The sequence below is a fragment of the Gossypium hirsutum genome, chromosome D12 (assembly GCF_007990345.1).
Source record: "Gossypium hirsutum isolate 1008001.06 chromosome D12, Gossypium_hirsutum_v2.1, whole genome shotgun sequence".
NCBI classification, from domain to species: domain Eukaryota; kingdom Viridiplantae; phylum Streptophyta; class Magnoliopsida; order Malvales; family Malvaceae; genus Gossypium; species Gossypium hirsutum.
This window is the reverse complement of record NC_053448.1, coordinates 49,994,878-50,015,670: the sequence shown is the minus strand read 5'-3', so window position 1 is coordinate 50,015,670 and position 20,793 is coordinate 49,994,878. Positions and strand designations below refer to the sequence as shown.

At 36.7% G+C, this 20,793-nt stretch overlaps 4 protein-coding genes across 6 annotated transcripts; 3 read left to right on the top strand and 1 right to left on the bottom strand.

The window, feature by feature from the left end:
- The first annotated feature begins 459 nt into the window (after positions 1–459).
- Positions 460–4,581, top strand: LOC107946356 (uncharacterized). Its single transcript, XM_016880638.2, has 5 exons — positions 460–986; positions 1,406–1,450; positions 2,672–3,490; positions 3,691–4,163; positions 4,255–4,581. Exons 3-5 carry the CDS (start codon positions 2,879–2,881, stop codon positions 4,361–4,363), a joined length of 1,194 nt encoding a protein of 397 aa, XP_016736127.1. The 5' UTR covers positions 460–986; positions 1,406–1,450; positions 2,672–2,878; the 3' UTR covers positions 4,364–4,581.
- A 955-nt stretch (positions 4,582–5,536) lies between these two features.
- On the top strand, positions 5,537–7,544 carry LOC107946355 (uncharacterized). Of its 2 annotated transcripts, none has more exons than XM_041106971.1 (6): positions 5,537–6,101; positions 6,190–6,293; positions 6,566–6,663; positions 6,759–6,949; positions 7,030–7,085; positions 7,274–7,544. In XM_041106971.1, exons 1-6 carry the CDS (start codon positions 5,702–5,704, stop codon positions 7,316–7,318), a joined length of 894 nt encoding a protein of 297 aa, XP_040962905.1. In that variant the 5' UTR covers positions 5,537–5,701; the 3' UTR covers positions 7,319–7,544. The 2 variants fall into 2 exon arrangements, with proteins under 2 accessions (XP_040962905.1, XP_040962906.1); XM_041106972.1 differs by having other exon boundaries at positions 5,573–6,101; positions 7,030–7,140; positions 7,274–7,343.
- A 568-nt stretch (positions 7,545–8,112) lies between these two features.
- On the top strand, positions 8,113–13,522 carry LOC107946353 (protease 2). The gene is made up of 11 exons (XM_016880632.2): positions 8,113–8,595; positions 8,912–9,075; positions 9,352–9,574; positions 9,652–9,796; positions 9,890–10,096; positions 10,229–10,363; positions 10,793–10,921; positions 11,416–11,825; positions 12,246–12,462; positions 12,729–12,922; positions 13,091–13,522. The coding sequence occupies exons 1-11, from the start codon at positions 8,174–8,176 to the stop codon at positions 13,284–13,286; spliced, it is 2,442 nt and encodes an 813-aa protein (XP_016736121.1). The 5' UTR covers positions 8,113–8,173; the 3' UTR covers positions 13,287–13,522.
- Positions 13,432–17,492, bottom strand: LOC107946354 (transcription factor BIM2). 2 transcript variants are annotated; one of them, XM_016880634.2, is made up of 8 exons: positions 17,017–17,492; positions 15,979–16,778; positions 15,726–15,816; positions 15,124–15,193; positions 14,934–15,029; positions 14,042–14,382; positions 13,828–13,948; positions 13,432–13,699 (listed from the first exon to the last, which is right to left on the bottom strand). In XM_016880634.2, the coding sequence occupies exons 2-8, from the start codon at positions 16,400–16,402 to the stop codon at positions 13,646–13,648; spliced, it is 1,197 nt and encodes a 398-aa protein (XP_016736123.1). In that variant the 5' UTR covers positions 16,403–16,778; positions 17,017–17,492; the 3' UTR covers positions 13,432–13,645. The 2 variants fall into 2 exon arrangements, with proteins under 2 accessions (XP_016736123.1, XP_016736124.1); XM_016880635.2 differs by lacking the exon at positions 17,017–17,492 and having other exon boundaries at positions 15,726–15,810; positions 15,979–16,414.
- Between the last annotated feature and the right edge of the window lie 3,301 nt (positions 17,493–20,793).

Below are 20,793 nucleotides of genomic sequence, written 5' to 3'. Positions count from 1 at the left end.
AACTATTAACACGGTTAAATTTAGGTTCATTATAATATCATTTTTCAGTTACATTGCTATCAAATAAGTATTTTTTTAAATCTTAAACTGCCACACTAACAAATTTAACAAAAAATTAAGTGTTAACAAATGAGCTTGAATTTTGAAAGTTAAAAAATGTAGAGACTAAATTTCTAGAAGTAAAAATACAATGAGTAAATTCTAAAATTATGAAGAGTACAAAGGCTTAGAACATATTTTAACTTAATCTAAATAATTTACATAGTGTTCAAAGTTGATAGAATCGAATTAGATTAGTTGATTGGGATTGATAGTTTATCAATACACTAGCTCGGACAAAGAGGTTGAACTAATTCATTTACGAACCAATACAAATTAATTGAATCGAAAATTCAATCGATTTTCTTTCTATATTGTAATAATTTATTTAATGAAATTAGATAAACTATTAAAATTGAATCATTCGATAACATGATGGGATCAACTACCGGTCTGATTGACAAAAACATCGGTAACAATGGAGGACATGTTTTAAAAAATCATGACCAGTAAATCTAATCCAACTGGCCAGCCCTTGGTTCTATAATGAAAACGGTTGTGGAGGATCATTTTGGGGAGAGGAGACAATAGAGGGTTTGACCTGGGGAAAAATGGAGAGGATTAAACTAGACAAGAAGGGGACCGACGCCAAAACAGACAGCTCAACATATCCAATTAAAAACCAACACGTTTAAACTTGAATCATCGTCACCGTCATCACCTTCAGTGGACTCGCACTTGCAGTTTATACTTTATATATAAACAAAGCTCCTTTGACTTCAAAGAAGAGAGCTGATGAGGTTCTTCTATATCTTTGTGTCAGCATCCAAGAAAACAAAAGTCAAAAGGAAAGAGTAAAACATTTTTATTTCTCATGCATTTTGTTGAGGCAGCTGTTTGGTAGGAAGGAAAATTTCGTTTTTCTTTTTTCCTGAGAAAGTGAACAGGTAGGGTGGCGTTGTCAGTGCGGTTATTATAGTTCTAAAAATGGGGTGGTATAGTTAATGCTAAAACTGAACCTAATAAATAAAGGGTTGTTGTGGCAGTTGGAATCTCTCAAAAACTCTAAACCCAAGAGAGAAAAAATGGTTTTTTTTTGGGTTCATGATATAAGTGTGATGTTTTGATTTTGACACTTTTTATTACGTTTATGTTTCGATAGTTGCATGTCATTTAATTTTTGTATTAATTTAGATTTTCTACTCTTTTGCCTTGCTTTTGCACTTTACTTTGTTGTTGTTAAAAAGGCCTCTTGGAAGCACCCAAAGCTTCTTCTTTTAGAAACCCCTAACCTGGAGGCTCTTCTTTTCCCTAAGGATCCCCCTTTGTTTCATTTATAACGTTTTTTCTCTTGGCTCTTTTGCAGTGAAGATTGGTGAAAGTTCATGCTCCAAATCACAGAGAGGAAAAGGTACAAACAAACAAACTGTAACTTATTTTAATGTTTTGTTTTGTATGATTGTTTCTTTTTGTATTTGTTGGGATCTGCTTTAGATCTTTGACATTCTCTCCTTTTGTTTTTTACTGCAGCTTTTTCATGTATTTGAAGTTAAATAAATCTGGGGTTTTCTTATAACCAATTATAATGGACTAGATCTGGTTAAAGCTAGAAAATACAACAGATGGAAAGGGTTTATGTGGGGGGTTTTAAAATCAGCTTTTTAACTTTTGAGTCATAATTTAGTGGTTGAATGTTTATGTAAGCTTTTTTCCCCTAATAACCTTTTTTGAGTCTTGTCTTTTTGTATTTTGAGTACTGACTAAAGGAAGATTCCCCTCGAGCTGAAATGTTTTTGGTGATGGAGCAATTTATTTGTGAATATTACTTTTTGCACTTTATTGCTGTATTTAATTGGATACTATTTGCACTTTTAGGTAGTGCATAGAATTGGATAGTTGTTGGTTTCTAAGCTAGTGAATGAGCTTGAATTACATGGTTGTTGTAATTTGGTTTTATCATTCTCTCAGCACTGCTATAATTTAGCTTTTCTTTTGAAGTCTATCCTTTTTCTTTTGCCTTCTGTCTTAATCTCTGGATATTGATTAGTTTCCGGGTTAAGGCTGCTCGGTTAATATGAGCTCTTTACTCCTTGTTTGGTTTCATGTATTTCTGTGCTTCCATGGAGGTGGATGGTTGTTTTCCTTTTCGACTAATTTAGTTAAAATTCATGACATGGTGGTTTCCAACTTTCAATTGATCATATGATCTGCTTTGTCTTGGTGAAATGTTCTTATTCCATCCTCTTCGAGCAACTTTATGTTTAATATGTCTGCTTGTTGCTGTTTCTGTTTTCTGCGAACTTGAATAATTTGAGTTTGTTGCTGATCAAACTTGTCCTAGATTTCATGTACAGAGTAGCTTTCTAGTGCAAGACATAAATCTTGGTTACCACAAAGCTGGTAGAACTTAGTAATAACACCATCGTTAATTTTCCTTCTTGTCGATTTGGTCTCTGTAGCCTATCTCTTCCACATGAATCGCTATTTAAGATATTTGGTTGATAACTCATCCTGTAAGTAGCGGGCACTTTTGGTAAAGAATAGATGTTGCTGTCCTTTATTCTGCTCGACATATTTGATCGTTTACATACGAAGGTCACAGGTTTTATTGAATATTTTATTGTACTTGCAGATAATGAGCAAGTGCCCTTCTATTCAACAATAGGCTACAAGAGTGACTTAGAGACTTATTCATACTCGGTTGACATAGAACCTTTTGAGAACAAAGCGAATCTTTTGAGAACAAAGAAAAGCCTCTGGATTTGGTTGGACTAAAAGCCGAAGGAAAATCAGAACGGAGTCTTGCTTGAGTGTAAATGACTTTTCCTTTGACAACGAAATGGAGGTCACAGATTTCGTGAGATCAAACTCTCATTTCTCAAAGAATATGGATTCAATTCAGGACTCGGTTTTTTATTTGGATAGAAGTGTGATGGAGTGTAATTTGCCTGAATTGGTAGTTTGTTATAAAGAGAGTACATATCATGTTGTCAAGGATATCTGTATTGATGATGGAGTTTTGACAAAGGACAAGTTTTTGTTCGACAGTGGTGCGAATGAGAAGTTTTTGCCTTCCAAAACGGATCTAGAAGCTCAACTAGTGAAAGAAAACTTGAAAGCCCATCCTGAAGGAAATCAATCTGGCAAGGATATTGACGATGAATGCGGCACGAAGAAAAAACTTGATGCTGATACATGTATACAAGATGTTTCCTTACTAGAAGAAAGTGAGTCTAACAAGGGAATTCCATACCAGTGTGATTCTAAGGATTTTATTTTATCAAGGGAAATGAAGGAAGATGCAGTGAAAATGATTACAGAAGACGTCTCCAAAGAGTTGTATACCCTTGGACTTGGAGAGTTACTATTGATGTCAGAAATGAGCACAGTGAAAGCTGAAATTGTGTGTTCCGATTGCAGAAGTGATGGAACCCAACAACAGAATTTTCAGGTAAATTTTAATTAATCAAAGTTACTAAAATGTTGATGTATTATACAAATTCCAATGAAAATGGACCTCTATGCTTAAAGTAAACAAGTATGACAGTATTTATGTTAGAAATCTATGAATATCCATTATTATACAGATTGTTCAGGAGGAGAGGGTTCACATTTTAGGAAGTAACATGATATGTTTCTATTTGCATGTAGAACTCGAGCGAAAAGGAAGCGACGGTGATGCCTGCTTTGGTTTCTCCAGTTGAGGAATCAAACAATGGGAATGAGGAGGCAATTCTCTCAGCTCCTGCTTTGGTTTCTGCAGCTGAAGAATCCGAGCATGGGAAATGGGAAGCTACCTTGATCAGTCCTGTTCTGGCCTCCGCTTCTGAGGAATCAACCGGCAGCAGAATTGTCGATGGGGTATCTGATTCCTCTGCACGAACAAGCAGCAAAGATCGTTGTTGCCACAGTCTTGATCTTGAACCTCTTGCAAGTGGAAGTACGCCCAAGCTGGAAGATCCAGCTGATCAGCTTTTGTCGAGCAATCTTCAGCGCGGCTATGGAGAGTGTAGTTTCTCTGCTGCAGGTCTAATAACTTACTCTGGGCCAATAGCATATTCAGGCAGTCTCTCTCATAGATCAGATAGCAGCACAACAAGCACTCGTTCTTTTGCCTTCCCTATGTAAGTACCATTCGTTTCTTGCACGTAACTTGTCCTCCATATCCAACCCAAAACTAATCATAGGCTGCTTGGACATTGTTCATTCCTACAGATTGCAATCTGAATGGAATAGCAGCCCGGTAAGAATGGCAAAAGCTGAGGGGAGACATTACAGGAAGCACCGAGGTTGGAGACAGGGCCTCCTTTGCTGTAGATTCTGAATACTTCTCTATTCAATCCATAGGTTATATAAATATATTATTTTGTGCTTATCAAAATTATATTTTTTTTGGGGGGGGGGTTGATCTCATGCATGTAAATTGAGCTGTAAGCAATGTCTTATCATTTTCATATACCATTGGAGCATTTGGTTTTGGTTTTTTCAATTTGTTCATAGTATCATCTTATATCATCAGATAAAGAGTGTTCATTGTTCGTATTCTTTTTCCTACTATTTACCCAGAATATTTTTCGTCCATAATCTCAGCCCATACGCTAAATTCATTCAGTTCCAAGAACATATTGCATCGTTCATAATATTGAACTGAATGTCAAAGTGATAACATTTGCAGTGTCATATTGTTTTACTTGATGATACTTTGAGTCTGCGTTTGCCAAGATTTAAGGGCTGGAATTGTTGTTAAATGTCAAGCTGGATATGCTTGAAATTATGTCGCCACAGTTCTTTATTTTTCTCATTTATTTATCCGACGTAATTCCAACATACTATTTTTTATTTTACTATTCTTCAATTACTAAGGTTTTTCCTTTTTAAAATATATATACATGAATCGGACTTTTCGGCCGAGTTTAAAGCATGGTGGCCTCAGAGAGCTAGGCCTACTTTTTGGTTTACTGAAATTCAGAATAGTGGATTGGGCGGATGGATGATAAGACTGAAATCAACTGGCATCGATAGATTACCGGTTAGATAATTAATTTATTGGGTTCATCAGTACAATTGATTTAATTAAAAAATTATTAAAAATTTAAAAAAATTGGATTTAACTACTCATTCGATTAGTTTTATTAGTTTGTATTAGTTACTAACTTAATCAGTTCAAAACTACTTTTTGAATCAATCATCGTTAATTTTCGCTTCAACCAATCTGATAATCAATTCAATCATGTTTAAACAATATGAGTATAATAATTGAGGATTTAAAGAAAGGATAATTATGGATTAAGTGAAGTTAACGAACAGTCAGGTATTTTTAATAATTGAATAATGACTGTAATTTTGCAAAAAAGAAAAGATAAATAAAAAAGTTAACCTGAAACTGCGACTTTGTCATTCGTACAACCGTTAGATCCAGCCCACCCAGGCTAGGCCGGGACCCACTTCAAATAATTATCTCATAATTAAAAAGTTTTTATTTGAATTTTAATTAATTATAAAAAAACTTTCTAAATAAGAATAGTAGCCGGGATCTAGAGATCTATTGACTCTGGAAACGGCGCCGTTTCATGAGAGTCCTCCAAGAAGTAAAAGCGAAGTTCTTAAGACGGCAAACAGAGAAACAGAGAAAGCGAAGAATCAAATCTATCAGATCCCCAAGATGGAAGATTTTTGGAAGCGAGCGAAATCATTCGCTGAAGAAGCAGCTAAGAAATCGCAAACCCTAACTTCGCCCAACAAATTGGCCGATCTTGTCGCTGAAACCGCCAAGAAGTCCAAGGAACTTGCTGTCGAAGCCACCAAGAAAGCCGATGAGCTCAAAACTGCCGCTCTCAAACAAGCCGACCAAATCCAAATCCAATCCATCTCTAAGTCCATTTCCGATTTTATCCCTCCTCAACTCTCCTCCCTCTCCATTTCCTCTCCCGCCTCTACTTCTTCCGATCCTCCTCCTATCCCCGACTCGGAGCTCCGCAAGTTCGGACTCACCGATGATTTGAGAGATTTTGTCAAAGGCTTTACTTCAACTACTTTCCAGAACTTCCCTTCCCCTGTCCAAGGTAAACTTTTCGTTTAATTGCATTTCTTTTGTGTGTTTTCTTTCTTCTGAAAGATAAAATTGTCTGAAAGTTTTAAATTTCATTGTAGACGAACCAGAGCCGTCCGATTCGACTACTGTGGGGTCCAATGTACGGAAGGATCTGAGTGAATGGCAAGAGAGGCATGCCACTCTTGTTCTTACTACTGTGAAGGTATATATGTGTGTGTGCGTGTGTTACATTTCACTATAGATTTTGTAACTCTAAGGCTGCGTTTGGCTTTACTCTGTAGTTGTGTTTAATCCTAATTGCTGAACTTGGCATTGAGATGAACTTTCCCTGAAGTCAATTCTTTGTGTCATTATAATTTTGTATTCCAAAAGGAAATTTCAAGCTAGACTTAAGTTTAGTAAGAATTGCATGAAACATTTCAGATTTTGTACTTCCAATAATTACTTTATGCAAAACATATTATTCTTATGCAGGAAATCAAGAAATTGAGATATGAATTGTGTCCTCGTTTGATGAAAGAAAGGAATTTTTGGAGGATATATTTCACTCTTGTAAGCACTCATGTTGCACCGTAAGTGTTTAATTATGATGATGATGTGATGATTATGATAATTTAGGGTTAGCAATCAAATTCTAATTATGATGTAAGGTGTTTATATTTATCAGTTATGAGAAGCAGTACATGGAGGAAGTTAAACAGAGAGGAGTGGAGGGGGTAAAAGAGGATAAACCACAGCAAAAACCTGTTGTGAAGGCAGAGTCAGAAAGTAGTTTGAAAACTAAAACATCAAGTGCATCTGCCGAGCAAGATTTGGATACATTTTTGTTGGGAGATTTTGATAGCGATGGTGGTGGAGGTATATTCTTTGATATTCTTTAATTATTTGCATTAGTGATTTTTTACTATAAGTAAGCTAATTATTTGCATGCTTTTCAGATGATGCTGATGCAGATGGGAGCTTGGATGATGATTTTGACAAGATTGAAAATTCTGTAAGATTGAATAACTTTATACATCCTGTTATTAAGGTGCCCTAACTCCTAATAGGTCTGTTGCATCCTTGGATCTACATCTCGTAGCATGTTTAAGTTTTGGCTCAACAATGTTGGTCCTAAGGTGGTTCTGCCTTCTTTGAATTGGTCGTAACATTATATGATTCAAATTTGTTGGCTAATTGCAGGATGTTGAAGATGAGAAGAAGAATGCAGCAGGAACTAAAGCTTAGAATGGGAGTAAGTCTGATGGCGAGGAGAAGGGATGGCAGAAGCTGTTAAAAGAAAGGGGGTAGTCTGAGAAAATGATTTCAGTGTGTTTGGTTTATGCAAAGAGATATTATGATATGGTATTTATTCATTTATTTAAACGCAGGAAACAATTAGAACATCATTACTTGCCTTGTACAGAGAAACTCATTCTTATTAATCAGATTGTTCTTGTTAATGCTTTTCCTATGTATTTGTATTCGTAATTCAGTCTCGTCCAGTGGGTTCAAAAAATTTAATATACTTATACTGAATCCAACTTCAAGCTCAATTCCAAGATGAGTTTAAGCTCCATTTGATTTGCTAGTTGATTTTCTTCTTTATTCTTTTTAACAACCGGTAAATTATATTATTTTCTCATATAATATTTACATTATAATATGTTTAATTTTTCATATAATATAAATTATATTATTTATATACCTTCAAAAAAATTTACATAGTCTATATAATATATAATATATCATAAACTTGAAAAATAGGTTAAGCTCGGAATTATATTGGAACTTGAGCGTTGCTTTTATTTTAAATAAGCTTATTTTTGGATTAATTTTTTTGTTCAAATGCTTTCGAGTTTAACTAAGTAATTAAGCCCATAATTTAAGATAAAAAATTATATAAAAAATTATTTTAAAGATGTTTTATATTTTTTATATTTCATATAAAAAATTTAAGATAAATATAAATCAAATTTAAGATTTGAAACAAAGTTTGATTTGATTTTTAAATAAACTTATATATCTTTTTCCATAAACCCTTCTTTAGCCAGATTGTGGGTTTCTCATACTGTAGTATATAGAAAGAGGGAGTGAAGGCAAATGGTCTTGGGTCTTAGAAACTACATCGATATGCACCTTCTCTCCCGCTCAGTCTCCAACACTTCACTCAGAGCCCACTCTTTCTGGCTGTCTTTCGCCTTAATCCCCTCCATATCTGCGTCTTCTTCTTCATCTTTCTCTTCCAAATGCAGAGCAGAGCCCATCTCAGTCCCTTCTCAACCCCCTCCAGTTCCCAAAAGGGTTCCTTTCACACTCTCCCTTCACGGCCATTCCTGGCAAGATCCTTACCATTGGATGTGCAACACCAACGACCCTGATTTCTTAAACTACCTCAACCAAGAAAACTCTTATGCTCAAGCTTTCATGGCTGACACTGGATCCCTGCAACGAACTCTTGTTGCTGAGATGAAAAACCGGATGCCCTCTAAGGTCTCCACCCCTGTTGAATGTTTTGGACCCTGGTTTGTGTTTTCTGATATGCCCCATTTCATAGTTTTGGCTAAGTTTTTAATTTTTTTTAATATGGAATTTCTATCTTTCTTTGACATTAGTGGTTGTGTTGTTATTTGGGGTTTATGCTAGTATTTAGATTTGGGTTTTTATTAAGTGGTGCCTTCTTAGAGCTATTTTGTTTACATCGTGTCTGTTTTAGAAAATTTACGGATGTCTGCTTGTTTTTGGTGTAGAACATGGTATCACCTAATCTTTAAAATTTATTAGAATCTTAGCCAACGCTTGCAGCTTAATAAAATTTGAGTTTACATACGTTTTACGCAGGCTGTATTACGAGTACATACCAGAAGGGAAGGAATACCCAGTTCTCTGCAGGAGGTTACAAACTAACAAACCTGGTTGGGCGGAAAAGATTCTCAGCTATGTGAAAGCTGAGTTTAGAAGGGAGGAAATTTTGCTTGACTGGAATGAAGTTGCTGAAAAACATGGTAAATTTTCTTTGAACTTTTATTATATCTGTATTGGATGGAGGCACATCATATGTTATGCCATCACTATCTGTCTATTACTGTTAAAAACTTCAAAACTTGAATGAATAGAATAGAATAGAATAGCAAAAAGTGAGTCCTTTTAAACAGAAAATGAAAGTTTATGGTTCTGATTATTTGGCCATGGTATTGTTCTTTATCACATATGTATGACTAAAACTGAAATAATTTTCTTTGCTTAAGGTTTTGATTGGTGTTTTTATGTCATATGTGCAGGTTATGTTCATGTGGGTCAGTGTCGAATTTCACCAGATCACAATTTTCTAGCATACACGCTTGATGCTACTGGCAGTGAACAGTTCATGCTTCAAATTAAGGACCTCAGAAATGGATGTATTATTCCAATGGAACCAGTAAATGGAGTTGTTAGCTTGGCATGGGCTCAAGATTGCAAGACTCTGCTCTATACAATTGCTGATGAGAATCAAAGACCTTACAGGCATATTTCTTCACTGTGTTGCCTTATTTTTCTTAGAACTTGATATGTTGCCCAACATATCTCTAAATTTTTTGCAGGGTTCTTTGCACGAAATTAGAACCGGGTAATACAGATGATACCTTGGTATTTATGGAAAATGATCCTAGCTATTGTGTGGACCTAACAAGTACAAAAGATGGCAAGTTCATAACTGTGAATTCAAATTCAAGGAGCTCATCTGAGGAAGGCATTTACCTTTTCATTACCTTTTCCTTTTACCCTTTTTAGATTATAATTATCCCTTATGCCAATCTTATATCCATTGCATTATTACAGGTTTATGTTGTAGATGCAACTGAACCTTTGAATGGCTTGCAAAGAGTACATGAGCGTGTTTCTGGCGTACAATATTTTTTGGAACATCATTTTGGTTTCTTTTATATTCTTACAAATGCTCCTATGAAAGAAAATATAAAGTGTTCCCATGAAGGTTTATATTTAGCTAGATGTCGAGTTGGAGACATCCAGTCAACCACCTGGCAGGTTTGTTCTATTCGTATCTGGAGAAGTGGATACCCGATTCCTTTTTGTATTTATCTTTTCTCAACTGAAAATTTCTATTCAAACTATCCTTTATGCACATCATGATACATTTCTGTATGTATATTTTCCCAGAATATTTTCTACCCAGGTGAAGATACCTGTATACAGGATATGGATATTTTCAATGGACATTTGGTGCTTTTTCTCAATAAGGATGGCTTTCCTATGATATGTTCTATTGATTTGCCTATTAATGTTGATTGCAAGGTATTGCAATTTCTGCTTTTGTCTCTCTTTTATTAAATAAATGTGCAATATGAATTATTGTTTGTTGTTTCCAAGCTTTTCGTTCTATGCTTCATGAACTCTTAAGTCACTTGTAACATATTATTCATTTTTTAGCACAGAAACTTAGTTTTCCTTGCCTTTCGATACAATATTGAGTTTCACCATGGAAATGCTTTTTAATTTTGGGTTTTTTAACTCCTAATTGCAACCTTTCAATTTTATATGGTTTGATGATTTCTTTTCACCCTTGCAAGTTATGAAAATAGAAATAAGTATTAGTCAGAGTACATAAGAGGATACTGATGAAGTAATGCCTACAAAATTTCTAGATAATAAAATTTATCATTTTGTTGATTTTGGCATTGTTACTACATGCACTGATTTTCAATGTGGTGAGTTATTTTGTAGCATCAAATGCTGATCGAGGATCTTAATCCATGGTTTTTCCCTATACCCTCAAATTCATGTAGTATTGAACCAGGTTCAAACCTTGACTTCATGAGCTCAGTATACAGAGTTGTGCTTTCATCTCCAGTGGTAAATTTCTTATGAGCTTGATTATGATACAGTTACTTTTAATATCTTGATGCTTTGGACTCTTTATGGCTTTCTCTGTCTTACATTTGATGTCAATATGCTTAATGTGCATCTCTGTTACTGAAATTATTTTTTCAATTCATTTCTTGGTTTACAAACATGACAAAGCTCTTGCAATGCTGATGAGTATGAATGATCTGCCTTTCTCCAATTGAGACAAGGAGCTCTAAAGGCTGATAGCAATAGATTCAAGACTCTAGGGAAACCTTACATTTTCTTAAGTCACTAAAATGAACTGTTTATTGATCTTCTCTATTTTCATAGTTATTTCATTTGCTAATGATAGTAACAAGTCTCTCTGCTTAGTAAAAAGTAAAGACTGGTGAGTCGGATTTGTTTTTTATGTGCTGTGCTTATTTTAGTTACTTGAGCTTGGATGTTTATCTTGTTTGATTGACTCTAAATTTGTTTAGCCTGTCTTTTTGCTTCTCTAGATACCTGATGTGATTGTTGATTATGACATGGCAAGACGAACTTTCTCAATTGTCCAACAAGAGGAAGTGCTTGGTGCTCCTAGTAATGCTCGATCATGCTCTTCAGGATATGAACTAGATACCCTGCAACAACATGGCATTGAAAAGGATGCAAAGGACAAAAATGTTGAATTAGAAAGATGGAAAGACTTTTCCAGTACTTATTGTTGCGAAAGAAAGGAAGTTATTTCGCATGATGGCATCCGGGTTCCTCTGACCATTTTGTACTCTCCAAAAGCATGGAAGAGCAGTCAGTCTCCTGGAATTTTACATGGTTATGGAGCATACGGTGAAGTCCTTGATAAAAGTTGGCGTGTGGACCGCCTCAGTTTACTTGATCGTGGATGGGTGATTGCATTTGCTGATGTAAGGTTGGTTCATGTTTTTTTCCTTCTATCAAATTTGTTTGGCATCCCTTTTTTCAAACTAAACCACATCATTTTCAACTAATTTGTGAATTTAGTTGTCTATTTCTGTCTTCAATATTGTTGATTTTTGTACACAAGCATATGGATCTTAAGAAGGGTGACAAAATGCAACTAGAAGTCATTATTCTCTTTCTTGTCTGATCAGTTGTTTCCCCCATTTGTTTGAATCATTTTCTCCTCAAGTACTTGTTCACATTCTTGATTTTACATTCCTGGCTTTGTGTTTGCATCAATGTTTTTTTTCATGCTTTGTACTTCATGTTCAGTTAAAAAATGGAAAGAATTCAATAAACATTTGTCGGTATATGATGGTCTTAGATATTGTTATTTGTTATCTCAAATGCTCAATATGTTTCTCGACAGGGGTGGTGGCGGTGATGATCCTTCATGGCATAAAACTGGCAATGGACTGTTGAAACAAAATTCTATACATGATTTCGTGTCGTGTGGCAAGTACCTAATTGATGAGGGCTATGTTCAGAGAGATCAACTGAGTGCCATTGGAGTCAGTGCCGGGTGTCTTCTTATAGGGGCGGCTCTCAATATGTACCCAAACTTGTTTCATGCTGCAATCTTGAAGGTTAGCCATTTTAGCAAGATACCTGACATTTATTATAATATTACTCTTTCTTGCTCGAGTACTACATAGCTAATAAGCAGGCTTTAAATAAACAGAAGTTCGATCTGAAGTGCTGATAAGAAACCTTCCAGTGCTAAATCAAAGATTAAAATTTTTTTCCTGTACCTTTTTGCTAATAAAACTGGGAAGACCATGAGGAAGCTGTTGTTTTCCGGTTTTCTGTCATTAAAGTGTCATAATAGAGAGTTTGTTAATATTTCAAACAGGTACCTTTTCTTGATATATTGAACTCATTACTGGATCCTAGTTTGCCTCTCACAATGTTGGACTATGAAGAATTTGGGAATCCTGGGATAAAGTCTGAATTTGAGTGCATATCAAGTTATTGTCCATATAAAAACATTCGTCCCAGAGGTTGCCACCCTTCGGTTCTTGTTACAGCATCATTTAACGACTCGAGGTAAAAGCCTGCTTCATCCACTTCTATTTTTTAGTTTATATTTGCATGAATGTCTCCATACTTGTGCCAATCCATGGCTTTAAATTCTTTTTGTACAGTCGTTCAGAAAAACTTGCATACACCCATTGACTAATGATTGTTGCATTTATATCATTCATTGATTCAAAGGGTTGGAGTTTGGGAAGCTGCCAAATGGGTGGCCAAAGTACGAGATTCTGCTTGCTCTTCATGTTCTCCTTCTGTCATTCTTACTACAAGTATGAGCGGAGGACATTTCGGTGAAGGTGGCCGCTATATTCAGTGCGAGGAATTGGCTTACGACTACGCTTTTCTGGTTAAAGCAATGGGAGTTGACATGAATTAGCAATAAACTTGTCTCTCATAAAATGTAACTAATTAACAGGGAAATTAAAATAGTAAACAAAGGGATTTGTTTCATACAATCCTTTGTGTGAGTGATTGAAGCTTGTGTTTTTTTGAATAACCAATTGATTGGCAGTTGAGGCATCTTTATGATTTCAGATGGCTTAACCTTCGCCATCAAGATGATTTGTTATATACATACATGATCCGTTATAATACAGTTAAACATTGATATTCCACGGATGGAAATCCCAGAAGCCATCTCACAAAAACATATGCTACAACCAAAACCCAAGCATATACAATAACCCAACGAAACCAAAACAGATATATAACAGATGGAAGGATAAAACTTGAATGTTATTTCTTCAGCCGCTTTTGAACCGGATTTGAATCCTCCCCATTGGCAGACTCCTGTAAAAATATTATAGCAGAACATGCATGATGTAGTGTTATATTAACCCATCTCAGTAATAAACATGGGATAATAAACCCTATAACAGGTTCAACCAACACATGTTTTGCTTAATTTGAGTTAATACCTTAGTAGACGATGTTAGCCCTCTATTGGAACGCTTTCCCAGATCTATCTGCACCGAGATGTTGGCCTGTGACAGATCCAAACCCGTTCTCTGCAGTGCTTGTGTGAGTGTGTTCAATAACCTGCTTCACATTATCATCCATGAACAACATTCAGCAACATAAGTGCCTCATAATGTATGCAAAACAAGCAATGTTGCTGGGGGATATACCCACCCTTGAGAGTAGACGCTAGAGATGCTAATCGTTCCTCCTTCAATGGCCAGATCATCCTGTTGGTTCAGTGTATCATTGCTGGTAAGACACTCCGTTGTTTGAGCCTCAGACACAGGTCTCTGAAGTGGATGCCCACCTTGAATGGGCACAGCCAACTCAGCTTGCTCATTATCTCTGATTGGATCAGCTTCTGATGGATCCAATGCACTTGCGATCATTGAGGGGGTGATATTGATGTTATTCTCATCTAACTTCCCAGAAAATGTTGACCCCAGCCCAGGATCATTTTTAATAGCTTGCGGTTGATCAACAAAACTCTGACCACACCAATGACTGTTTCTCTATTCGAGGAAGGCAAGAGTAAGTAATTAATCAGAAGGTTAATACCACAAATAAGCAGGCACCATCTACAGCCACATTCTTCAACACCAAGTAAATTGTTAATGCAAGCAATCAACACCTTCAAAATAAAACAATACAAAGCACTTGAATATTGCAATTCTGAGCAGTGCCATGGCCTGAAATTCACATTCACAACAATCATATAAGGACAAATAGATAAGATACTCCACCACATCCAATTATTGCAACGCTTAACATAAAATTTAAAAAATCAATACCATACAAATAAATGAATCGAGTATATTCTCTTATCACCACAATGAAGAATTGCAACAATGACTTAAAGCAATTCGCATATTCAAAAATAAGACCAGTAAAATATCACATACATCATTAACAAGCCTAATGAACTGAATTTCCAATAATAACAATGACAAGAAGAAAATAGACTATCTAATAGCTTAATAAAGCATATACACACAAATCACCATAGCATGGAAATTAACCACTTAAACCACATGAATGGAAAGCATTCCATATAAGAACGTACCCATGGCATTAATTTCGTGGGCTCTGAACTCCATCCCTGGTAAGAACCCTCATATTTTTGAACCTTCTCCTGTAAAAATTGGACATACTCTATGACCTGCAAAAGAAGATTGATCCAACAACAATTATTCAAGCAGAGTTCTTCAGAAGGAAAATAGTTATACAAACACCATTCTGGATTCATAACATACCTCTAGCAAGAATGAAGCCGTATCTCTCTTTTGATCCGTGTTTGGTATACGATCTCTCAATATTTGAAATCTAAAAGACGCCAAAGCTATTAGTATTACTACTATTCATAAAGTTAAGCAGGCTGCATCATCAATTTGTAACCCCTCAAGAATCCATGGTACATATACAGTAATACAATAGCACTTAATTTTGGATCCAAGCTTCCATGTAGAACAAGCACTTAACTCAGTGCTAGCAAGAGAAGAAGCAAACATTTTCAGTCACCATAACATGGCCAATAACGTCAACACTTCAGGTGCCAATTCAAGTTAGAATTTTATAAACTTAATCATTCTTTTAAACGCTCAGTAGAATCATCATCTACTCATAATACAGTGAATTAGCTACAAAATACAATTCCTTGTATCAATCATCAATATTTCCATAACAAAGTCAACCAAAGCTGATAAAGTTAAAAACTTTGTTAGAGTCAACGTATCCTGAACCATTACATTCAATGGTTTATGCAATTACTTGAACTTCAGCTCAGTCCCCTTCCCTCAATTTCCATAGTAATGATAAAAGATGGACATTGAAACTGGAAGAAAACAAAAGGAGATACCTTGCATTAATCTTACTCCTCCTCCTCTGCTCCGTGACAGAGTGTTTTGATCGTATAGCTTTAGCCTTATCACTGTCTTTCCCGTCTGCTTCTACAGCCCCAAACAAACAAAAAAAAAACGAAACAAACCCAGAATTCCAAATTCAACAAAAGAAAAGAAAAAAACACCCTTTAAGAAGCAACCATATAGAAATTAGTAATAAAGGAAAAGGGAGATCTGGGTTAAAGAGTGGGATCCAATCTAATGATATACCATTGTTGATATTGGTGTTGGTATTGGTATTAGCGTTGACAGAGAGAGTATGAAAGGAAGAAGGCCCTGTCTTTTTGGAACCAAACTCTTCTTCCTCTTGACTTGCCTTTCCCCTTCTCATTTCTTTTCTTCTCCAGATGTCACAAGCAAAATATACATAATATGTTATAAAAAAGAAACCGCCCAAAAGTATAAAAAGAATGAAAAAGCAAAAAGACAATTTGTAAGTTGAAGGAAAAGGGAAGAGAAAAAGCATAAAAGTGGAAGGAAATGGAAAGGAAAATATGGAGGATTGTTGGTAGGTTGGTTCCCGGCGAAAACTACAGTACTGTGTGTGTGGGGTTAAACTACAAAGTTGTCTTCCTTTTTTGATGGAATGGAATGGAGAGGGAGACAAAAAGAAAAGGGATGGAGTGCGAGTCATGTGAGTGGATTTCCCGTGAGAGGTTTGCTTAAATTGGGCCTTTTATATGACATGGGCCCTTATTTTATTATTATGTAAAATTATTTATAGCTTCGCACTCATTCATAAATGGAGGATGATGTGTTTCAGTATATTCAAACTTACATCCTCTTAAATTAATAATGATATTCATGTCAATCGATCAAAATAACGTAGATTTGATGTTATATTAATAAGGAGAAAAGCAAAGCAATTTCTGAATTTGATTAAATTTAAATATGATTTTTATACCTACTTTATTTATATTATTGGATTTATTACATTAAAACATGCTTTTCATGGGTCACAAACCCGGGCTTGATGGTGTAGTCCCTTAGATACGGATTTTTGTCCGTGCCTGCATTAAAGAAAATATAAAATATATTATTATGAAAAATGGTAGGTATAAAAATAATTATATGCTACAAGTTTTTTTTTTATTTGTTTGAATTAATTATGAAATCTTTAGATTTTAGAAACAGGATTTAAGAGTGACATCTACGTTACAGTAAAAAATAAAATTCAAGAATTAAAAAATATATATATATATATATGATACTATTTGAATCCTACGTGGTGGAGCGACTCTCAGTTACCATGTGGTTTTTTCACATTTTTCTCTCAGAGCACATCTCGTTTTCTCTGGCCAGGGGTCTCCTCGGCTCTCGGTTTCTTCTGCTCCGGCAAGGTTTCTACATTTGGTGGAGCCACCGTCATCGATAACCCTCGTCAGCTGGCGCGTGGTGGCTGGTTGCTGACGCCGCTCCGAAGGCTTGAAATCTCCTTAAGTCGGTGACTCCTGACGATGTCCACGGTGGTGACGGTGACCCTTCTCCAGGTTCTTGTTGTGGCTTTGACTCCCCCTTAGTGGTGGATTTGCCTTTTAGCCTTTGCATTGACTGTGTCATCCTGTAGGCTTTTGGAGCCCAATGCTTGTATTGTTTGAAGAAACACCTAATATTTTAAATAAAAAGTAATCATAGTTAGATGGGTCCAAATAGGAAGAGTGATTGTTCAAAGTTACAGAAGGTAGATCCAAATAATAAATGGGCCAAACCAATGGGCTCTATTCTTCGATTTTAGTTTCATTTCTTAGACATGGGCATCTCCTATTTTAGTTAGTATTTACCAATAATTACATCTTTTTACTTTCCTTACTTCAACTACCCCACCTGTCATTTTTAGCCAATACCAATGATGCTTCACCAAACATATTTTATATGCAAAGTTACCATAAAAATATTAATTTATATCAATTCGCGACCACCCCTATGATTTTTAATCTTATAAATAGTTACTATATTTTGCCTATCTCTACATTTGTTAATTAATAGAGATGGACACAAATTTAATCATACACTTTACAAAATTTTCACCTCCGAAACAACAATTCAAGACCTGATTTAAATTTAACTTAGTAACATGCTGTTAAAAATCCTTCAAATATGTGCATTAAAAAAGTCTCAAATTTTTCGGTCAAATGATGCTAATAAAATATGACAAATTACATCATGTACCGGACACAAATTGAGTTGTAACTGGAGTTATATCTAAACAACGTAATTATCACTAACAATTTCACCTTTGACATTTTATTAAAACATAATAACATATTCAAGCAAGGTAATGTGATCTTCAGCACGACACTCTCTTTTTATCCAACCATCCATATATATATATAAACAAAATTATAAAATCAATTACGAGTGCATAAAAGTAAAGGAGTATTAACAAAATAAAATTCAACAAAAAAATTATAAGTGAAAAAAAATTATGTTCTCCCTAACTTCCTCGCTTGACTCATTACTTTTCCTTTTTTTTTATCAAAAAAGCAAAGGCATTACGAGCAAGCAAATTTTTCTTGTAACGGAGAACACGAGTCATTTGTCCCTTAGGCTCTTTAAATTTTGTAGTTGTTTATTAATGTAGACTAAGTCTTCATCTAAATGTTACATTAATCTAACCTTATCAGCATTAGAAAGCCCTTGTGTCACGGACTTGGAGTTTTCCCACACATCCGTGCGGCCTTAGGCAGTTTCTTGGCTTAAAAACGCCTAAGTCAGCCTAACTTCCCTTGATAAAGGATTCAACCGTAAAAACGCTTAAGTCAGCTCAACTCGCAACAATAAAGGATTCAACAGAATTCCCTTAAAGTTTCCACAAAGAACAGCGGAAGAACGAATTAAGAACGATCTTTGAAAGATAAACAAAAGCAAGAACGCTTGAGAGAAAAATTTGAGTAAATGCTCTCTACTTCTCTTATTCACAAAGAATAATGAAACAATTCAGGAGTTAGTACAAATGAGGGGGAGGCTCTCTATTTATAGTTGAGCTCCCCCAAAACCGATGGCTACAATTAAAAGCTGTATTCAATTAGGACTCTAAGTTTACAGAATTAGAAGCTGTGTACAATTAGAACTTCTAAGACTACATAGTCCTATCTTCATTATCGGGCCCATCAGGCTTCAATGTGACAGGCCTGTCCAACAGCTCTTTGAATCGGGCCAGTTCTCGTAGGCCAAATGATCCCCATTTGAGCAACAGACCTCCATTGGATGCATTTGGTGCGCTGGTCACGGGCTTTGAACTGCGGCCCATGACATTCTCCCCCACCCATTCTCGCAACGTCCTCGTTGCGACTTCTGAATGGCACTGACTTGATTCGCCTCGGTCTTGTCTCGTCGCCTTAGCCTTTCCCTTTCTTCGGGATTTTTGCCTCGGTTTCTGTCGCTTCCTAACTCGAGCCGTCCTACTCATCGCATTTACTCTGGTCAACTGTCCCACATGCATCGCTTCTTTTCCTTTGAAGTCTGATGCACCACCTACCTTTCCCATAGGTGGAAGCCTTGTCGATGATTCGGCTAACTCCGACGCTTCACTCAACTTGAGCCTCATTGGTCCCAGCTTCACTGTTTTCATCGCAACTTTCTCCACTAAGTTCGATGACAAACTCACCTCTTCCTTGGGTGGAAGCCCCTTCGACGACTCACCAAGCTCAGACGTTGCCTTTCTTTTGACTTCGGCTTGCTTTTGGACAGTTCCGCAACTCATGCGGACCACGGCACAAGAAGCACTTAACTCGCTTCTTTTTGCTCCTCTTTGCCCTCTTGGCTTCGGCTTTTCCCTTGCTCGAACCAAGCTTCTTGGGCTCATTGTCTGCTCTATCGTTCCCCTCGATGACAGACTTTCTCGGACACTTCCGCAACCTATGCGGACCATGACACAAGAAGCACTCCACTGGCTTCTTCTTACTTTCGGCCTCTTTGGCTTCGACACCCCTTGCGCTCGAACCAAGTACCAAGGCCTTACCTACCGGCTTCTCCTTAAGCGCGGATTTCTTCGGACATTTCTTTAACATGTGTGGACCGTCGCAAAGAAAGCATTTCAGCTTGTCCCTTTTCCTCTTGGGTTTCTTCTTCCCAACTCGTGGTTTCCCATTACCACCATTGTCGCCGTTGCCATTGCCATCAACAATGTCTTCCTTGTGATCCATTTCACATGCGCCCCTTTCCTCGGACTTGGAAGACCCAAGCTTGTCTTTCCCTAGACCAAGCTTGCCCACGGACTCAACTATCGTCATGGCTTCCGACAGCTTTTGGACACCTCTTTGTTCCACCTCCTGTCTGACCCACGGCTTCAATCCTTTTTAAAAAACAAGCAATGCTTCTTCATCGGTCACATCTGAAACTTGGAGCATGAGTTCCTTGAACTCTCGAACATACTCCCCCACTGTGCCCCGTTGCGCTATCCCTTGCAACTTTGCCCGAGCTTCTTCCTCGGCAAACTCTGGGTAAAACTGTCCCTTCAATTCGCATTGGAACTCTTGCCACGTCCCAATCTCACCTTGCCTTTTATCTGTGGTCCTACCTCGCCACCATAAAAGCGCAATGTCAGTAAGAAACATTGAAGCAGTGTTTACCTTAACCGTATCCTCCATGATGCCTTTGGCACGGAAGTAGTTTTCCATCCTCCACAAGAAATTGTCCACATCACATGCAGACCTTGTCCCCACAAACTCTTTTGGCTTTGGGACATCCTCATTACTGAGTGCTGCATTTGCCACTCCTTTCCCCACAGCTGCTTGACACAAGGCCAGCTCTCCCTCGAGCTCCTCTATTCTTGTGCTCAAAGCCCTCGTCGTGGCCATTGTTTCCTCCTTCAAAGGCATCATCATGGCCTCGAGAGCATCATTCCTTTCCGACAGCTTAACCCTGAGTGAATTAAACAACTCGTTTACCTTATCCATGGTGGAATCAAGAGACATCTTTACATAGTCTCTGGACTACTCCTCCCAGTTTGCTATGCGATCCTCGACCCCATCGAGTGCCTCATTTACATCCGCCATGGATCCCTCGAGTTTACCCACACGTTCC